The 17,599-nt window shown below is 36.9% G+C and overlaps 1 protein-coding gene across 1 annotated transcript; it reads left to right on the top strand.

Moving 5' to 3' along the window:
- The first annotated feature begins 2,132 nt into the window (after positions 1–2,132).
- Positions 2,133–17,304, top strand: LOC145625128 (uncharacterized). The gene is made up of 3 exons (XM_081678207.1): positions 2,133–2,434; positions 4,469–4,613; positions 16,663–17,304. Exons 1-3 carry the CDS (start codon positions 2,133–2,135, stop codon positions 17,302–17,304), a joined length of 1,089 nt encoding a protein of 362 aa, XP_081534333.1.
- The last annotated feature ends 295 nt before the right edge of the window (positions 17,305–17,599 follow it).

Below are 17,599 nucleotides of genomic sequence, written 5' to 3'. Positions count from 1 at the left end.
TAGTGAAAGCCCTTTATGATCTGGTTTATTTATGCATTGATAATTGGTTGTTATGCTTTATCCCGGAGTATTAATTATTTGTGAACCTGCGACCTTAGGCTTTTTATTATTGATTTCTTCCTAATTTTCTCCTTAATTTAATTACCTTAAAAATAATTTGGTTACTTAATAGTTTAGATTATATTACTTAATTAAGAATAGAAATACTTGTTTTCCTGTGGATTCGACCCTACTTCCATATCTACATTAATTAGAGGACTTAGGTAATACTTTTGATTAGGTAATACGATTTTAGCCTGTCAAGAACAATCCTTTTTTCCAAGCGATATTACAAAGTCCAAGTAACTCGAGGGACAAAAGGGGAGATGCACACTTTAATGTACAAGTGTACATGTTAGTTATGGGACGAGGAGATCATTGATAATCACAAAATTAACTTGCTACTCTTAGAGCCTAGCGATGATGAATTAGAGGATTATCTTGATAATCTCGGACTACAAAAAGATGTAGTAAATATTCAGGATGATCCTAGCCTCCTAGGTATAAGAGGCAACACATTAAATATGTATATCAATGTATATATTTAGCCTTAACCCTTAAAGAGCATACAAAATTCAAAACTATTAAGTTTTGAAATGCTCTACTTTTGCAAATTTCTAATTTTCGCATAAATATGAAGTAAATGTTTGATGTCTTGCGTTTTATTATTCGCAAAATTAAAAACGATACTTATCCTTACTACAAAATAAGGTAATAATTTGGTTGGTTTAAAACTCCATCAACAACCCAAATTAAGGGGGTATTTGCTACCCCTAAAAATCAGATGTTTGACTTTTCTTGACATTTACCCTATTGATTGTGTAAAATGAACCTTAGAGTTAGTGAAATGTTCTGAGTCCAACCAACAAGGATAAGTGAATGTGGTCTGGTATAACCTGAAGGCCCAAAATGAAAGAAAAACAACTTAGAGCTGAGGTAAGACAGACAATTAAATTTTCAAAGAGAGTTGGCGCCAAGAAACATAAACTGCAAAAAAATTATGGGAGTCAGGCATAGCCGCTCTAATTTGTCTATAAATAGAAGGATTAAGGGCAAAGGAAGGACATCAGCATAATAATTAACAACAAGCACTTCATTTCTTTTTAAGCTTTCTTAGTTTCTCTTGGCTTAGTAGCCCAGTGATAGTGTAATATTCTTAGCATGTATTGAAGATCGTCCGTTCTTTTCCAATTGTATGAATATAAAGGTAACTCTGTTAAATTGTGACTCGAAATCTAGTAGGGCTGACTTTGAACGATTATATCTCTCAAACTACAACTGATTTTGAGGTAATTCAAGTTGGAGGTGATATCTTGGTCCAAGATATTTCCAACGATAGGTCATATGCCCAATTCCGATAAGAAACGAGAAAGTTATGACCGTTTTACAAAAACCTGACGAAGCTGGAAATTTGCAACGAGGCTGCGAGCTATAGCTCTATGCGAGTGAGCTATAGCTCGGCCCTATGAGGACTTGCGGCAGGCATGAGCTAGCTGCCGAGCTATAGCTCGGTAGTTAGGTTATTCTAGGATAATTTATGGAATATTTTCCTAAAATTATATCTTTTCTATGACGGCTATTTGAGTATACTTGGGGAACAATCTTAGGGTTTTATTAGGGTTTCCTTGTGTTATAAAAGGGCCCTTTAGTTGATCAATTAGATCATACCTTTCGAGCCATTAGATTTAAGACTCCTTGTATTATTCCCTTGTTTCTTTCTCCATTATAGTGAAGAAGCTCTCGAATCCCCCACCTATGGATGTAGGTCTATTTTGACCGAACCACGTAAATCTTTGTGTTTTTTGTCTATCTTCTTTATTGCTTTACTCGTTCTTAATTTCATTGACTTGTTCCGCATTAATCAAATACGATTACACCCTAATTTCCTAACAAGTGGTATCTAGAGCCAAGGTTTTAAGGTCTTAAGGTTTAGGTGTTTATAGATTAGTTTGATTAAATTATGCCAATGAAATTTGATATTGAGAAATTCGATAGGCAAGTAAACTTTGGCCTATGGGAATTGAAGAAAAGCCATCTTGGTTCAAAGTGGCTGTCACAAGGCTCTTGAAGGTGTATCCAACACGCCTTCGGGCATGACGGTGGATACGTGGGAGGAGATCGATTTGAAGGCTCTTTCGGCAATGCAATTATGTCTCTCCGATGATGTTTTGAGAGAGGTTGCTAAGGAGACGACATCTGCGGGTTTGTGGTTGAAGTTTGAGTCACTTCATATGACAAAGAGCGTGACCAACCGTCTACTACTCAAATCTAGACTTCATGATCTTCGTCTAGAAGAAGGTAAACCGCTTAAGTCTTATTTAGATGAATTCTTCTCTATTATTATGGATTTGCAAAACATCGATGTTGAGATCGATGATGAAGATATGGCTATTAGGTTGTTGTGTTCTTTACCGCCTACTGTAGGGAATAGTTTCAAGCTTTAATCCCACTAGCTTGAACCCCACTGTGATCATACACTAAAGTACGGTGGCGTCCAAAAGGGAAGAAGATAGAGCAAAAGAGTCGCCAACAAGTTTTTTAGGAACTTGTAAACCATTCACGAGGTGAAGGTTACACACCTTAACGATCCAAGAGATCGTCAACTCCATAAGGTCTAGAACCAAATAAGGGTTCGGGGATGAAGGTACAAATCCAACCTAAAAGAGATTGAAACTGCCCTAATAATAGGCCTCTACTTTATTCTGATCGTATTCATGTGCGCTTTCTGACTAACATGCAATCAATAGGTTTAACCCTAAACCTGTTTATTTATGTTGGTTGAATATAATGCACAAATAAATCTATTATTGGCGATCACTTGAATTATAATTATATTAAACCTAACAAGATTATTAATATCTTATTCAGCGTGATTACAAATACCAATTCCCTTTAACATGCACAAAAGGTGTGACCAAGAAATAAAAATAAATATAATCAAGCAACATAATAAATAATCATGATAATAATAATCATCATAAAATTATAATCATAATCATGTTCATGTTAATATTAAAGCGTAATAAACATAACAAGATCCTAGGCATGATACTAACAAGATTAATAACAAACCCTAGCATGTCACTAAGCAATAAAAATCAAATCTTTAACCCTAACATGATACTAACAATTATTAATATTAGGAAGAATATAGGAAGCATCGTACTTTTAATCATACTTAATATTAAAATTACCCTAGACATGATACTAGGAATCAAAATAACAATCTAAGCGTGATATCTACATCATAATATCAATTAATCATTAAAGTACTTACTTTGACGCCTCGTACCTCTTTCTAATAACAAAATACACACGTTAGTAACTTCAAGGAAAATAATAATCAAACAATCAAATTAAATAATTGAAATAAAGATTTGGGACCAAACCCTCAGAAATTAAAACCTTTCACGTCTAGGGCGAAGGCAACTTCGAATATGGCTAGGTGTTTCTAGATCTTGCGAATGCGGAATTTTGTATTAGAAAACCAAAGTTTAGAGGAAAGATGAATGAGGGAGATGAATGAAAGAATGCTAATTAAAACTAATTGTTGAGGAAAACATGTGAATGAGGAGAATTCGTGAATTAATGGTGAATGATAGATGTAGATGATGAATGATTGTAGGTGAATGAAAACGGAATTTTTGATACGATATTTATAGAGAAAATCAGCCAAAAAAGATAATTTAACAAAACAGAGTCTGACGCACGCAAAACGAGGTTGGCGCTAACCCTGGCTAGCTGGCGCCAGGCACCAATGGCTAGTGCCAGGCGCTAATGGCTAGCGTCTGGCGCCAAGCCTGGGGTTGGACGCCAGTCTTGATTTTAACGCGTTTTCGAAAATCTGATAAGTTTACCGTACTGGAGGATAAAATAATATAATTTCTTCGAAAATGCTATTTGATTTTGATTAAAACTCTGAAAAGTCGACAAAGTCAACTTATCAATGCTAATTGAATTAGGAATGAAAAGAACCTTCTAGAAGATTCTAGAAGACTATAATCAATCCTAATAGCTTTAGGAATGATAATTAATAATAGGCCCTCCTCTAAATCATTGGGCCGCATATAAAAACCAAATCGGGCCCAGTTTAGTATTTTGGCCATAACTTTCTCGATATTCATCGGAATTGGGCTTATAATATATCGTTGGAAAGGTCTTTCCAAGCCCCATCCAACTACACTATTATTGGACCCATATCATGGACCAACCAAACTGTATTGGCTGTTTTCTTAAAATAAAGTTTTCAAAAACAGAGAGAAAGAAAAGAAATAAAACTATCCGCAACACTAGACCTTTCCACACTTTCGTTTTATTCGATTATGATTCGACGTGAAAGGTACTCATCACTGGGTTTGGTTTTGGGGAGACACAAATGGGTGTCTACACCTACGTATAAGCATTTTCGAGATACTTTATTGTATGGTAGAGATGATTTGAGTTTGGAGGATGTTAAGGATGCCTTAACCCAGAGAGATTTAATTGACAATAAGTTGTTTAATAAATCTAATAATCCTGCTCAAAACAATGCTTTAGTTGATCATGGTTGTAATAAGAATTTTGGTAAAGGAAAAGTTTGTAACTATTGTCATGTGAAGGGTCATATCAAGCCGAGTGTTGGAAATTTAAGAAGAAGAATGTGGAGAAGTCCAATAAGGACAAATCCGCAAATATTGCCAATACCGACGATGATGATGATTATGCACTTTAGGGTTACGAGCTTTGGGGTTGCGGTTTCTACGATCTCTTCATGATAATTACCCCTTTGAGATCTCTTGGTAAAACGAGAAACCGTGTGGATTTTTGGTATGGAGTCTATGATAGATTGCTTTTGATTTTCGTTTGTAATAAAGTAGCAATCTTGGTTATGCATTAGATTTTTTTCTAGTTATGCTATTTCTTATCTCAATTTTGGTACTTTTGTGATTTACTAAGTACAATTGCAATTTAGAAATTCTTGATGTAATTTTTATTTTTCTAGAATTGCTTAAGTTTTCTTTGGTTTGAGTTTTGAGATGAAGAAGTGTTTGAAGAGAGTTTGGTCAATTTTGATAAGCATGCTTGGCATCGGGACATTATACTCTCAATCTAGGCCATGTGATGGTTTTGTGTACGAAATTTTGTGTTTGGAGACGCACCGGTTCACAAGTTATGGAAGATGTCCGTTTGGTGATAGCCTAATGTCAGTAGGCTTATGGAATTTTTTTAAGGTGGAGGTTTTATGTTTTATTATGAGCATTACTTCTTGGTTTTTGGTTCAAGGTGGAGTTACCTTGTTTTTGGTCGATTTCAAGTCAAGGTGGAGATTGTTAAATTGTGACTCGAAATCTAGTAGGGCTGACTTTGAACGATTATATCTCTCAAACTACAACTGATTTTGTGATGATTCAAGTTGGAGGTGATATCTTGGTTCAAGAGCTTTCCAACGATAGGTCATACGCCCAATTCCGATAAGAAACGAGAAAGTTATGACCGTTTTAAAAAGAACCTAACGAAGCTGGAAATTTGCAACGAGGCTGCGAGCTATACCTCTATGCGAGTGAGCTATAGCTCGGCCCTATGAGGACTTGCGGCAGGCATGAGCTAGCTGCCGAGCTATAGCTCGGTAGTTAGGTTATTCTAGGATAATTTATGGAATATTTTCCTAAAGTTATGTCTTTTCTATGACGGCTATTTGAGTATACTTGGGGAACAATCTTAGGGTTTTATTAGGGTTTCCTTGTGTTATAAAAGGGCCTTTTAGTTGATCAATTAGATCATACCTTTCGAGCCATTAGATTTAAGACTCCTTGTATTATTCTCTTGTTTCTTTCTCCATTATAGTGAAGAAGCTCTCGAATCCCCCACTTATGGATGTAGGTCTATTTTGACCGAACCACGTAAATCCTTGTGTTTTTTGTCTATCTTCTTTATTACTTTTCTCGTTCTTAATTTCATTAACTTGTTCCGCATTAATCAAATACGATTACACCCTAATTTCCTAACAAACTCCTTCTTCAATTCATGCAATTGTAGACCCGAATCTATCCTTTAATTAATGGAATGCATTGGTAGCTTTTTGTCATATAATCGTCTAGTCGCTTTTTTAAGCAATCTAACTTGTTTTACTTTCTTTGGGAAAACTTCCTTTATTACTTTGTTTTGTTACGTTAGCAAGGTTATCAGTCTTTAAAACTAGTAACTCTTGGGGTATCCCCCTAATACTCTGGAACAAGATAGGTGATGATGAGTGTCATTTATGGCACTCATAGGGTAGTCTTTTAGGGTTATTTCTTTCCCTTTTTCATGCTTTCTTCTCTTATTTTTTGCCCTTTTTCCTTTAGTTTCTCTTTCTCCTCTTTTCTTTATGGTTCTCGTGTTTTTCTCGTATTTTCCTTTTATTTGGCTCTTTTTCCCTTTTATTTCCTTTCTTTGTTTGCTTGTGTAGGTACTTGGAGATTCACCTTTGCAAAGGAATCAAGTTGGGACCTTAATGACCAAGCAAGGAAGAAGCATTTGGCTAGAGAGGGCTTAGAGAGGCCTTGGAGAGGCCTCGGAGAGGTCTCCAAGGTATTGCCAACAGGCCGCGGGCGTGGGTCAGTGAGGCCGTGGGCGCGGGCTTAAGAAGCACAAATGGCCAGATTTTGGCAGGAACTTCCCACGGTTGCCCTGCGGGCTCTCCGTGGGCGCGGGAAACTTGGAGAGGGCGCTCCGTCTCAGAGAGCCCGCGGGGCAACCGCGGGAAGTTCCTGCCAAAATCTGGCCATTTGTGTTTCTTTAGCCCGCGCTCGCGGCCTCACTGACCCGCGCCTGCGGCCTGCTGGCAATACCTTGGAGACCTCTCCGAGGCCTCTCCAAGGCCTCTCTAAGCCCTTTCTAGCCAAATGCTTCTTCCTTGCTTGGTCATTAAGGTCCCAACCTGATTCCTTTGCAAAGGTGAATCTCCAAGTACCTACACAAGCTAACAAAGAAAGGAAATAAAAGGGAAAAAGAGCCAAATAAAAGGAAAATACGAGAAAAACAAGAGAACCATAAATAAAAGAGGAGAAAGAGAAATTAAAGGAAAAAGGACAAAAAATAAGAGAAGAAAGCATGAAAAAGGGAAAGAAATAACCCTAAAAGACTACCCTATGAGTGCCATAAATGACACTCATCAAATTCCCCCAAGCTAGACTTTTGCTCGTCCCGAGCAAAATAAAGGATAAAAAGGAAAAAGAAGGGCTTATTCGAAGCAAAAAGAAAAAGAGGGGCGAGAATTTACACCAAGACTCACTGTCGTAGGAATCACGGTTGTTTTTAGCTACAACAAGCCATTTAAACCCCTAGATCGCCTTAGAGGACGAGTGATGCTCTCGTAAAGGTTTCCTAAGAGATTAATCCATAACTCTCATAATAATACAAACAAGTCAAAGCATAAAGAAGGAAATCAAAAGAAAAGAAGAGCAAACACATGTTCATGAAAGGACTTTTTAAAATGTACAAGCACAAATGAATGCAAATCTTTCTAAATAAGTAAGGGAGTGCACGCTCTAAGATACCTAAGGTTGATTGAAACATAAATATGCTAAGCATAGGAACTAGTTATCACACTCCACTTTCATCCCAAACGGTCTTACCGCGTTCCCCCTACTAATATCATATCTCCCCTTAGTGAGCGTCTCATAGATTCCACGAAGGAACCGGAAAAAGATCAAATTTTTTGCTTACTCGACATCTTGACTTCGCATCCCCTTTCCTTAGGCTATAACCCATGATTCCCTCCACCGAAGAATGACTCAACCCCTAAGTCAAAAGGTCTTCCCAAAGGTTGTAACGTAAGGCAAAAAGGGTTAAGGTAGGCTAAATTTAAAATTTGGTTGTTAACCTAAATTGTGAAGCAAAGATTGCGCATTTCTTTACACCATAACCAAGTAATCACCAAACAAAAATACCAACACCCCCAAGCTTATTCAAAGCTAAGATCACAAACATATACACAAAAAGCGTGAGAACGCTTCCCCCCAAGCTTAAATGGAGCATTGTCCTCAATGCTCAAAACGGAAGAATACTCACATAAAAATATTTTTGCATTTTTCACTTTATTTATTTTTTTTTTCATACTTCTTTATTAGTGCTTTGTGCTCGCCTCTTTTAACTATGGACGACTTTTTCAAATTTGCACTTGCTTTGTCCTTGCCTTTGTTTTTTACTTTGGACGGATTTTTCATTTATTCACTTGCCATTATTCACAAAATATACACAACACAAACTTGCTTTCAAGAGAACCAAATATCCAAACTCCTCCACCACAAACTCCAACAATAATGAACAATTGCTTCACAAAAACCAAGAATGGAAACGAAAATGAAACAAAAGGCTCAAGATCTAGAGATGTGGCTTTAAAAGAAGGGAAAAGGCTCAAAGGGTTAGCAAGTAGGCAATGTAAACCCAAAAACCGAAGAAAATGAAAACTATCCTAGAAAAGAAAAATTATCACCCCGAAAAGATTCCTTTGTCCTCCCTAGGTGGTTCGGTCTCGGTCTTGGGAACCATAAGTCAAGATTCTAGATTAGGTCCGCAATAGTCAAGGATCCATGACGCTCATGCAAGTAAATGTTGAAGGCTTGAAAAATAATGAACCTCACACGGATGTAGCCAAAAACTCAATATGGGTGTCAAATCGACTATAGGGAGCAACTACCAATCATGCCACAAACAAGTAGAATCCGACTTCATGATCCCCCTAGTTCTGGACAACTACCTTAGCATGCTTTATCCTAGAATCAACCAAACGTAATCTCAAACCGTGCACACCACTACCATTTAGGAAGAAAAGCATTCAAGTATACAAGTCCAATTGTTATTATGTCCAAAGCAAGAACAAAACAAAACATATTGAAAATTTGCCTTGATAAAAACAAAAATCTTTTTGGAGTTTTTCAAAATATGTGAACATGGAAAAGCATATGCAAAGGTGCATGACATAAATGAATCAACATTCCACAAAACATGATAGAATACCCTCCCCCAAGCTGGAATGAGACAACATGCTCAAACATAAATCAAATATTCCATGGGAGGGGAAAAACAAGGAGATTAATCCAATCAAACCAACATATGTCTAACAAGTCATCATCCACTAGAGAAAGAGGAAGGAAGGATATTACCGGATATTAGGTGGGTGTAAATACCCGCAAATGACCCAATTTTAACCTTTCAAAGCTAACAACCTCTAATATTGAATCTTGCCTTCTATATGCTAGTAAATGTGGTGCCAATCTTCCCTGATTGTCGATCCAAATAGAAGCACCGAAGTAAATCAAGTCATGTACCTAGCAAAAGGAACACAAATATTTCCATGAGAGAAAATCTATTCTAAAATGAAAAGAAAATGAAAGCAATAAAACACGGGTTACTTCCCGAGAAAGGCTTGCTTAAGGTCCAAGCTTGACCGCTCTAGAAAATAATAATTCAATGCGCGCAAGAGCTTGTCAAATGCACTACTACACATTTCATAGGAAAGTAAGTATGCACATGACAAAATAAAGGCATGCAACAAGATTAGTGCACACCTATGGAGTTGAGAAGAAGTATGCCAAGAAGAAGAAAGAGAGAAGGGAAAAACAAGAATATAAGAAAAAGGAAGAGAAATAAAAGAAAAAGAAGAAGGCATACTCTTCTCAACAAAATATTTTTGGTTGGAAATCCCACCATCGTCCTCAAAAGTCATCAATTGAGGCACTTGGGGGAATAAAGGCTTTTCAAGAGGAGGGGATATGAGAAAAGAAGGTAATGACATGGGATAGGAGGGAATAAGATCAAGCTTTCTTGAAAATGAGGTGCAAGGTAAAGAAATAGGAATTGGTTGTTCACTTACACCACTATCTATTGAAACACAAACTCTCTCATCCAATGAACTCACGTCCAAAGGGATCTTCTCCAACTCGTCATTATTCAAATTTAGCTTATTCTCAATCACACCCTCCTTAAAAACTTCACACCCTAAATGAGCTCTCAAAAGCTTCAAATCATCATCAAGGTTCAAAGGAAGCTCATCAAAGGGTTGAGGGTCAAACTTGGGAGGTAGCTCAAAATAAACATGAGAAGTACAATCTCCCTCTAAAAAGGCCTCACCATTCTCAATGGTGGAAAATGTAGAAGAGAAAGGATCATCAAAGGTGAAAGAAGAAAGCAATGGTTTAAGATTTGAGATAGGAGTTGGAGACTCAACCTCACCAAACACTTCACTCTCATCTTCATAATCATCAAAAGTAGGCTCTACCTCCTCAACCTTATCATAAAGGTCCTTTTCTTCATCAAAATCTTCTAAGCTCAAGGCCTCACCCTCAAAGCAACCATGGTTATTAATCAAAGGAGGTGGGGTGGAAGAAGGTTGGTTTTTAAAATTAAGGAATGGAGAAATGAAATCACAATCAAGGGAGGTGGGTGGGAGAATTGACTCACCAATTGGTTTTACAACACTCAGAACCTCTTGGTCCTCATCACCCTCAAACATCCAATCTCCCATGGAGACTACTTCATCCTCCTCGTCCTTACTCTCTTTCCTCACAACTTCTTCACGCTTCAAAAATTGCAATGTCCCATTCTTCATAACTTGAATTACCATTTCCTCAAAATTAAGAGAAGCCAACATTTTTAGTTTCTCTTCAACTCCATCTAAAGGCTCAATGGAACGAAATTCAAATTTGGAAGGAGGTTCAAAATGCAAACTCTCTTTAGGAACATCCATCTCTACACCCTTTTCCTCACTCATGGGCTCTCTAACATCCTCCTCACATACTTTGGAGCTCTCAAAACAATCATCATCATCGTCTTCCATACCTACCAATGTGGTAGAAACTTCATTTACATTCAATATTGATGACAATTGACTCTCCATCTCCTCATTCCTCCTAAAAACACCCTCATTACTGTCTTCCAACTTTTTCAACATTTCCATTTGGTTTCTCACATCATTTGGTTCCAAATTGGAACTCATCTCCAATTTTCTCAAAGAACCACCAATTTGATTATAAGAAAACTCAAAGGTAGGATCTAAAGATTGGAAAGATGAAGAGCATTGAGGAGCATCATGGGGGAAAGAATTATGTGTAAGCATGCAAGGATCAACATTAGAGATATGAGTGGCATCATCAAATTGGGGAATGGGGGCACAAGTAGGCATGCAAAGTTCATCATTCATGGAACATGGACCATAACAATCATCAATGGAAGCATGTGAATAACCATGACCACGATCACAACTATCTCTAGCAAACCATACATAAAAGTCCCAAGCATCATCGATTGACAATGCCCGAAATCCACCATTAAACATGCTTTCAACAATGTCTCTAGTTTGCTAAATCAAATTATGATAACAAATCTCGCAAGCCTCCCAAATATGACAACCATGGTAACTAATGAAGTTCTCTAGTCTATTAAAGTACACCCAAAATGGTTTATCCTCTAATTGAGGAAATGAGGTATTTTCCATTTTATACAAAACAAACAAAAAATCAAATAAAAGAAAAGTATACACAAAGACCTAGACTCAAGCAATCAAAAACACTCAAACATTGACACCGTTCCCCGGCAACGGCGCCATTTTGACAAGGGGAAAACTAGGTCGTTATCTAAGCTTCCCTCGGTCAAACTAAATTTATAAACACTTAACAAACCTAAATACGAGTATAGAGGCAAGTCAAGGGTCGAACCCAAAGGAACGGAAATGTTCAAGCACTTTCAATTATGCGCCTAAGCTAGGTCGAAGACGAAGGTAAGAGAGAATACTAACAACTAACAAAACAAGTAACCAAAGAAATAAAACACTAGGAACGGGGATCAACAAGTAATTATGTCAATTGCAACAACTTGGGAAGAGCATGCCAATCAAAGGTTATGAGGACTAATAATAAGAGCAATCAATAGGAATCAAAGAGCTATCTCCTAATTATTAAGCTAGGGTTCACTATGAATAACAAACTAAGAGAATCAAAATCAAAACCAATCGATAATTGCAATTCCTAAATAAATTGTTCATGTCATTAGCAATTACAATGCAATCTAGCATAATTCTCAAGGCCTAATTGAATTACACACATGCAAACCTTCACTAATCACTTTAATCTCAACAATCAATCAACACAATTCCCAAATTAATCACAATTAATCAATCATACAAGTTTCACCCAATTCCTAGCCAAACAACTATTCAAGAATCATCATCTATAAACTAACAACTATGGAAATCAAGAATCAACAAAATATCAAGAACAATTACACTAATCAAGCATCAAACATCAAAATTAAACCAAACAAACATGAAATTAAACAAAGCATTAAGGAGAGATAGAGTTAAGAATGCTCATTGATAATAGAGAAGATCTTGAACACAATTGTCACCCTTGTATATTCAATTTCTCAATCACCATTGAAATCCTTCACTTTCTCTCTCTAAAACTACTCCTAAACTAACCCTAAAACTAGAGAGAGAAGCTCTCAACTAAGCTAAGAAAATATGGTCAAAAAGTTGGTTTCAAAAAGGAATTACAATTCTATTTATAAGCAAAGAAGAAACCGGCAAATCCCACGCCCTCTCCCGATGAACCTGCGGCAGCGAAGAAATGGGTATGGAACCTTCCGCGGGCTATCTGGGCAACACCCGCGCCCGCGGCAGTATAAAACCGCGCCCGCGGCTAATCCCCTACTCCCAAAGCTCAATCAGGGGGTCGCAGTCTCTCTGAGACGGAGCGCCCTCTCCAAGTTTCCCGCGCCCGCGAAGAGCCCGCGGGGCAACCGCGGGAAGTTCCTGCCAAAATATGGCCATTTGTGCTTCTTGAGCCCGCCCCGCGGTCTCCTTGACCCGCGCCCGCAGCCTGCTGACAATACCTTGGAAACCTCTCCGAGGCCTCTCCAAGGCCTCTCTAAGCCCTCTCTAGCCAAATGCTTCTTCCTTGCTTGGTCATTAAGGTCCCAACTTGATTCCTTTGCAAAGGTGAATCTCCAAGTACCTACACAAGAAAATAAAGAAAGGAAATAAAAGGGAAAAAGAGCCAAATAAAAGGAAAATACGAGAAAAACACGAGAACCATAAAGAAAAGAGGAGAAAGAGAAAATAAAGGAAAAAGGACCAAAAATAAGAGAAGAAAGCATGAAAAAGGGAAAGAAATAACCCTAAAAGACTACGCTATGAGTGCCATAAATGACACTCATCAAATTTATCTCTCAAAAAAAAAAAAAAAAAAAAGTGAAAAATGCAAAAATATTTTTATGTGAGTATTCTTCCTTTTTGAGCATTGAGGACAATGCTCCATTTAAGCTTGGGGGGAAGCGTTCTCACGCTTTTTGTGTATATTTTTGTGATCTTAGCTTTGAATAAGCTTGGGGGTGTTGGTATTTTTGTTTGGTGATTACTTGGTTATGGTGTAAAGAAATGCGCAATCTTTGCTTCACAATTTAGGTTAACAACCAAATTTTAAATTTAGCCTACCTTAACCCTTTTTGTCGTACGTTACAACCATTGGGAAGACCTTTTGACTTAGGGGTTGAGTCATTCTTCGGTGGAGGGAATCATGGGTTATAGCCTAAGGAAAGGGGATGTGAAGTCAAGATGTCGAGTAAGCCAAAAATTTGATCTTTTTCCGGTTCCTTCGTGGAATCTATGAGACGCTCACTAAGGGGAGATATGAGATTAGTAGGGAGAACGCGGTAAGACCGTTTGGGATAAAAGTGGAGTGTGATAACTAGTTCCTATGCTTAGCATATTTATGTTTCAATCAACCTTAGGTATCTTAGAGCGTGCACTCCCTTACTTATTTAGAAAGATTTGCATTCATTTGTGCTTGTACATTTTTAAAAGTCCTTTCATGAACATGTGTTTGCTCTTCTTTTCTTTTGATTTCCTTCTTTATGCTTTGCCTTGTTTGTATTATTATGAGAGTTATGGGTTAATCTCTTAGGAAACCTTTACGAGAGAATCACACGTCCTCTAGGGCGATCTAGGGGTTTAAATGGCTTGTTGTAGCTAAAAACAACCGTGATTCCTACGACCTTGAGTCTTAGTGTAAATTCTCGCCCTTCTTTTTCTGTTTGCTTCGAATAAGCCCTTCTTTTTCCGTTTTAGCCTTTGTTTTGCTCGGGACGAGCAAAAGTCTAGCTTGGGGGAATTTGATGCGTGTTATTTATGGCACTCATAGGGTAGTCTTTTAGGGTTATTTCTTTCCCTTTTTCATGCTTTCTTCTCTTATTTTTGGTCCTTTTTCCTTTAGTTTCTCTTTCTCCGCTTTTCTTTATGGTTCTCGTGTTTTTCTCGTATTTTCCTTTTATTTGGCTCTTTTTACCTTTTATTTCCTTACTTTGTTTGCTTGTGTAGGTACTTGGAGATTCACCTTTGCAAAGGAATCAAGTTGGGACCTTATTGACCAAGAAAGGAAGAAGCATTTGGCTAGAGAGGGCTTAGAGAGGCCTTAGAGAGGCCTCGGAGAGGTCTCCAACATATTGCCAGCAGGCCGCGGGCGCGGGTCAGTGAGGCCGCGGGCGCGGGCTCAAGAAGCATAAATGGCCTGATTTTGGTAGGAACTTCCCGCGGTTGCCCCGCGGGCTCTCCGCGGGCGCGGGAAACTTCGAGAGGGCGCTCCGTCTCAGAGAGACCGCGACCCCCAGATTGAGCTTTGGGAGAAGGGGATTAGCCGCGGGCGCGACATCTTTGGTCGCGGGCGCGGGTTTAAACTGTCGCGGGCGCGGGTGTTGCCCTGATAGCCCGCGGAGGGTTCCATACCCATTTCTCCGCGGCCGCGGGTTCATCGGGAGAGGACGCGGGATTTGCCGGTTTCTTCTTTGATTATAAATAGAATTGTAATTCCTTTTTGAAACCAACTTTTTGACCATATTTTTCTTAGCTTAGTTGAGAGCTTCTCTCTCTAGTTTTAGGGTTAGTTTAGGAGTAGTTTTAGAGAGCGAAAGTGAAGGATTTCAATGGTGATTGAGAGATTGAAGATACAAGGGTGACAATTGTGTTCAAGATCTTCTCTATTATCAATGAGCATTCTTTACTCTATCTCTCCTTAATGCTTTGTTTAATTTCATGTTTGTTTGGTTTCATTTTGATGTTTGATGCTTGATTAGTGTAATTGTTTTTGATATTTTGTTGATTCTTGATTTCCATAGTTGTTAGTTGATAGATGATGATTCTTGAGTAGTTTTTTGGCTAGGAATTAGGTGAAACTTGTATGATTGATTAATTGTGATTAATTTAGGAATTGTGTTGATTGATGGTTGAGATTAAAGTGATTAGTGAAGGTTTTCATGTGTGTAATTCAATTAGGCCTTGAGAATTATGCTAGATTGCATTGTAATTGCTAATGACATGAACAATTGATTTAGGAATTGCAATTATCGATTGGTTTTGATTGTGATTCTCTTAGTTTGTTATTCATAGTGAACCCTAGCTTAACAATTAGGAGATAGCTCTTTGATTCCTATTGATTGCTCTTATCATTAGTCCTCACAACCTTTGATTGGCATGCTCTTCCCAAGTTGTTGCAATTGACATGATTACTTGTTGATCCCCGTTCCTAGTGTTTTATTTCTTTGGTTACTTGTTTTGTTATTTGTTAGTATTCTCTCTTACCTTCGTCTTCGACCTAGCTTAGGCGCATAATTGAAAGTGCTTGAACATTACCGTTCCTTTGGGTTCGACACTTGGCTTGCCTCTATACTCGTATTTAGGTTTGTTAAGTGTTTATAAATTTAGTTTGACCGAGGGAAGATTAGATAACGACCTAGTTTTCCCCTTGTCAATAGGGTTATTTACTTGATGACAAAGAACAATATTTGCCTCAACATACATACAATGTATGTTTAATTAGGGGCTATTCACATTTTACTATGATGATAAAAACATGCTTCTTCTTCTTCATCTTCTTCTTCTTCTTCTTCTTCTTCTTCTTCTTATGGTATAATGTTGAATATTTTTTTTCAGTTTTAAAAACTAAGTACCATCCAAATTAAGTATATTAAATATTCAAGATCAGGTATCATGTTTTGTAAATATATTTGGATTAGGTATAATATAAAGAGAATATTACATCTTTATTTAAGAAACACTAACTTTTATAAATTATGTACAATACTTATACTAAATAGAGGAATATTATATAAAGTGTACATAATTTTTTCTTAATATAAAAGTTAAATGGTATGATCTATGATATTTTAAGGAAATCATATGGGATCTCACCCTTTGGTATAATAATTTATGATATTGTTTCTATATAAGCAATCATATTGACTCAATTACTATAAAAAGTTAAAATTCATTATATATTCTCATGTGCTAGTTTGTGGGCGAGAAAATAAAAATCCCAAATCAAGAATTTTCTTAGAAAAAACCAAACATTTTCTTTTCTTAAAATAACTATCCACTCACCAAATGATATTCTAATCAATGGAACACATTGACATTCTATTTATATAGTAACCTTGAAATATCAAATGAAATATTACCTAATTTTAGAGACTTTTTTTTTTTATCAATACAATATGTAATAAATGTTCACATATACTAATTATAGGTACCACCACAAACATTTTGGCAAATCTCTAAGAAAACAAAGAAAATAATTTTAGAATAACTATCTGATTTTGGGAATTTCTTTTATGAAGATGTTATTCAGGACACGTGAAGTTTTTCTTCATGTCCTGCTCATTTCAATTTATTTCTTGACGATTAGGGTGCATTCTCACTCACGTATTTTTGATCGTTTTCACCATCAACACCATGGATCAATGAAGTATCACCCATGGAGAAGACATGGAGCTCTTTCTCATGAGTTTCTTCTAGCGCATAATAATGTTCGTGCCAAGTACGGAATGCCCCCATTAATATGGGACAAAAGACTAGCGCACTATGCTCGCCGACATGCTTCAAAATTGGTCGGGAATTGCTCCATGGTGCATTCGGTAGGCCAATATGGAGAAAATCTATTTTGGGGTAAACTAGAACATTGGACGCCATCTCGTATAGTTGAAGATTGGGCTAAGGAATCCGAATTTTTTGATCTAAAGGGAGGAAAATGTACAAAGGATTGGACAGAATGTGGACATTTTACTCAAATTATTTGGGCAGATACTACACGAGTCGGATGTAATCGTCTTAAGTGCGTTGGATTAAACAAAGGTTATATTGGAATATGCAACTATGATCCACCGGGAAATGTGGTTAACCAAAGCCCCTTCATTCGAAATATTAAATCATCAGCTAATATTAATGTCAATTCTTCATCACAACAAATATTTCATTCATAAACATGTATATTTTTTTATTGAATTTTATTGAACTTTTGTAGTTTAAGAACATATTATATTATAAAGTAATTATAGATGAATAAAGATATAATTCACCATATAACTTGTTACAAATACAAAAAAAAAATAAATAAAAAAATATACACAGCTTGGAGATTGATTGTATCTCCCCTATATTATTTTGTTCAATTATTAAACTACTGTAGGATTCTTGTTTATAGAAAATTTGATAAATGTGAGTTGCTACAAAAAAATATTAATTAAATAAATTAACTGATAAAAGTTATCATTTAAA

Source organism: Chenopodium album, chromosome 3 (assembly GCF_948465745.1).
Source record: "Chenopodium album chromosome 3, dcCheAlbu1.1, whole genome shotgun sequence".
NCBI lineage: Eukaryota > Viridiplantae > Streptophyta > Magnoliopsida > Caryophyllales > Amaranthaceae > Chenopodium > Chenopodium album.
This window is presented reverse-complemented; position numbering and strand designations above follow the sequence as displayed.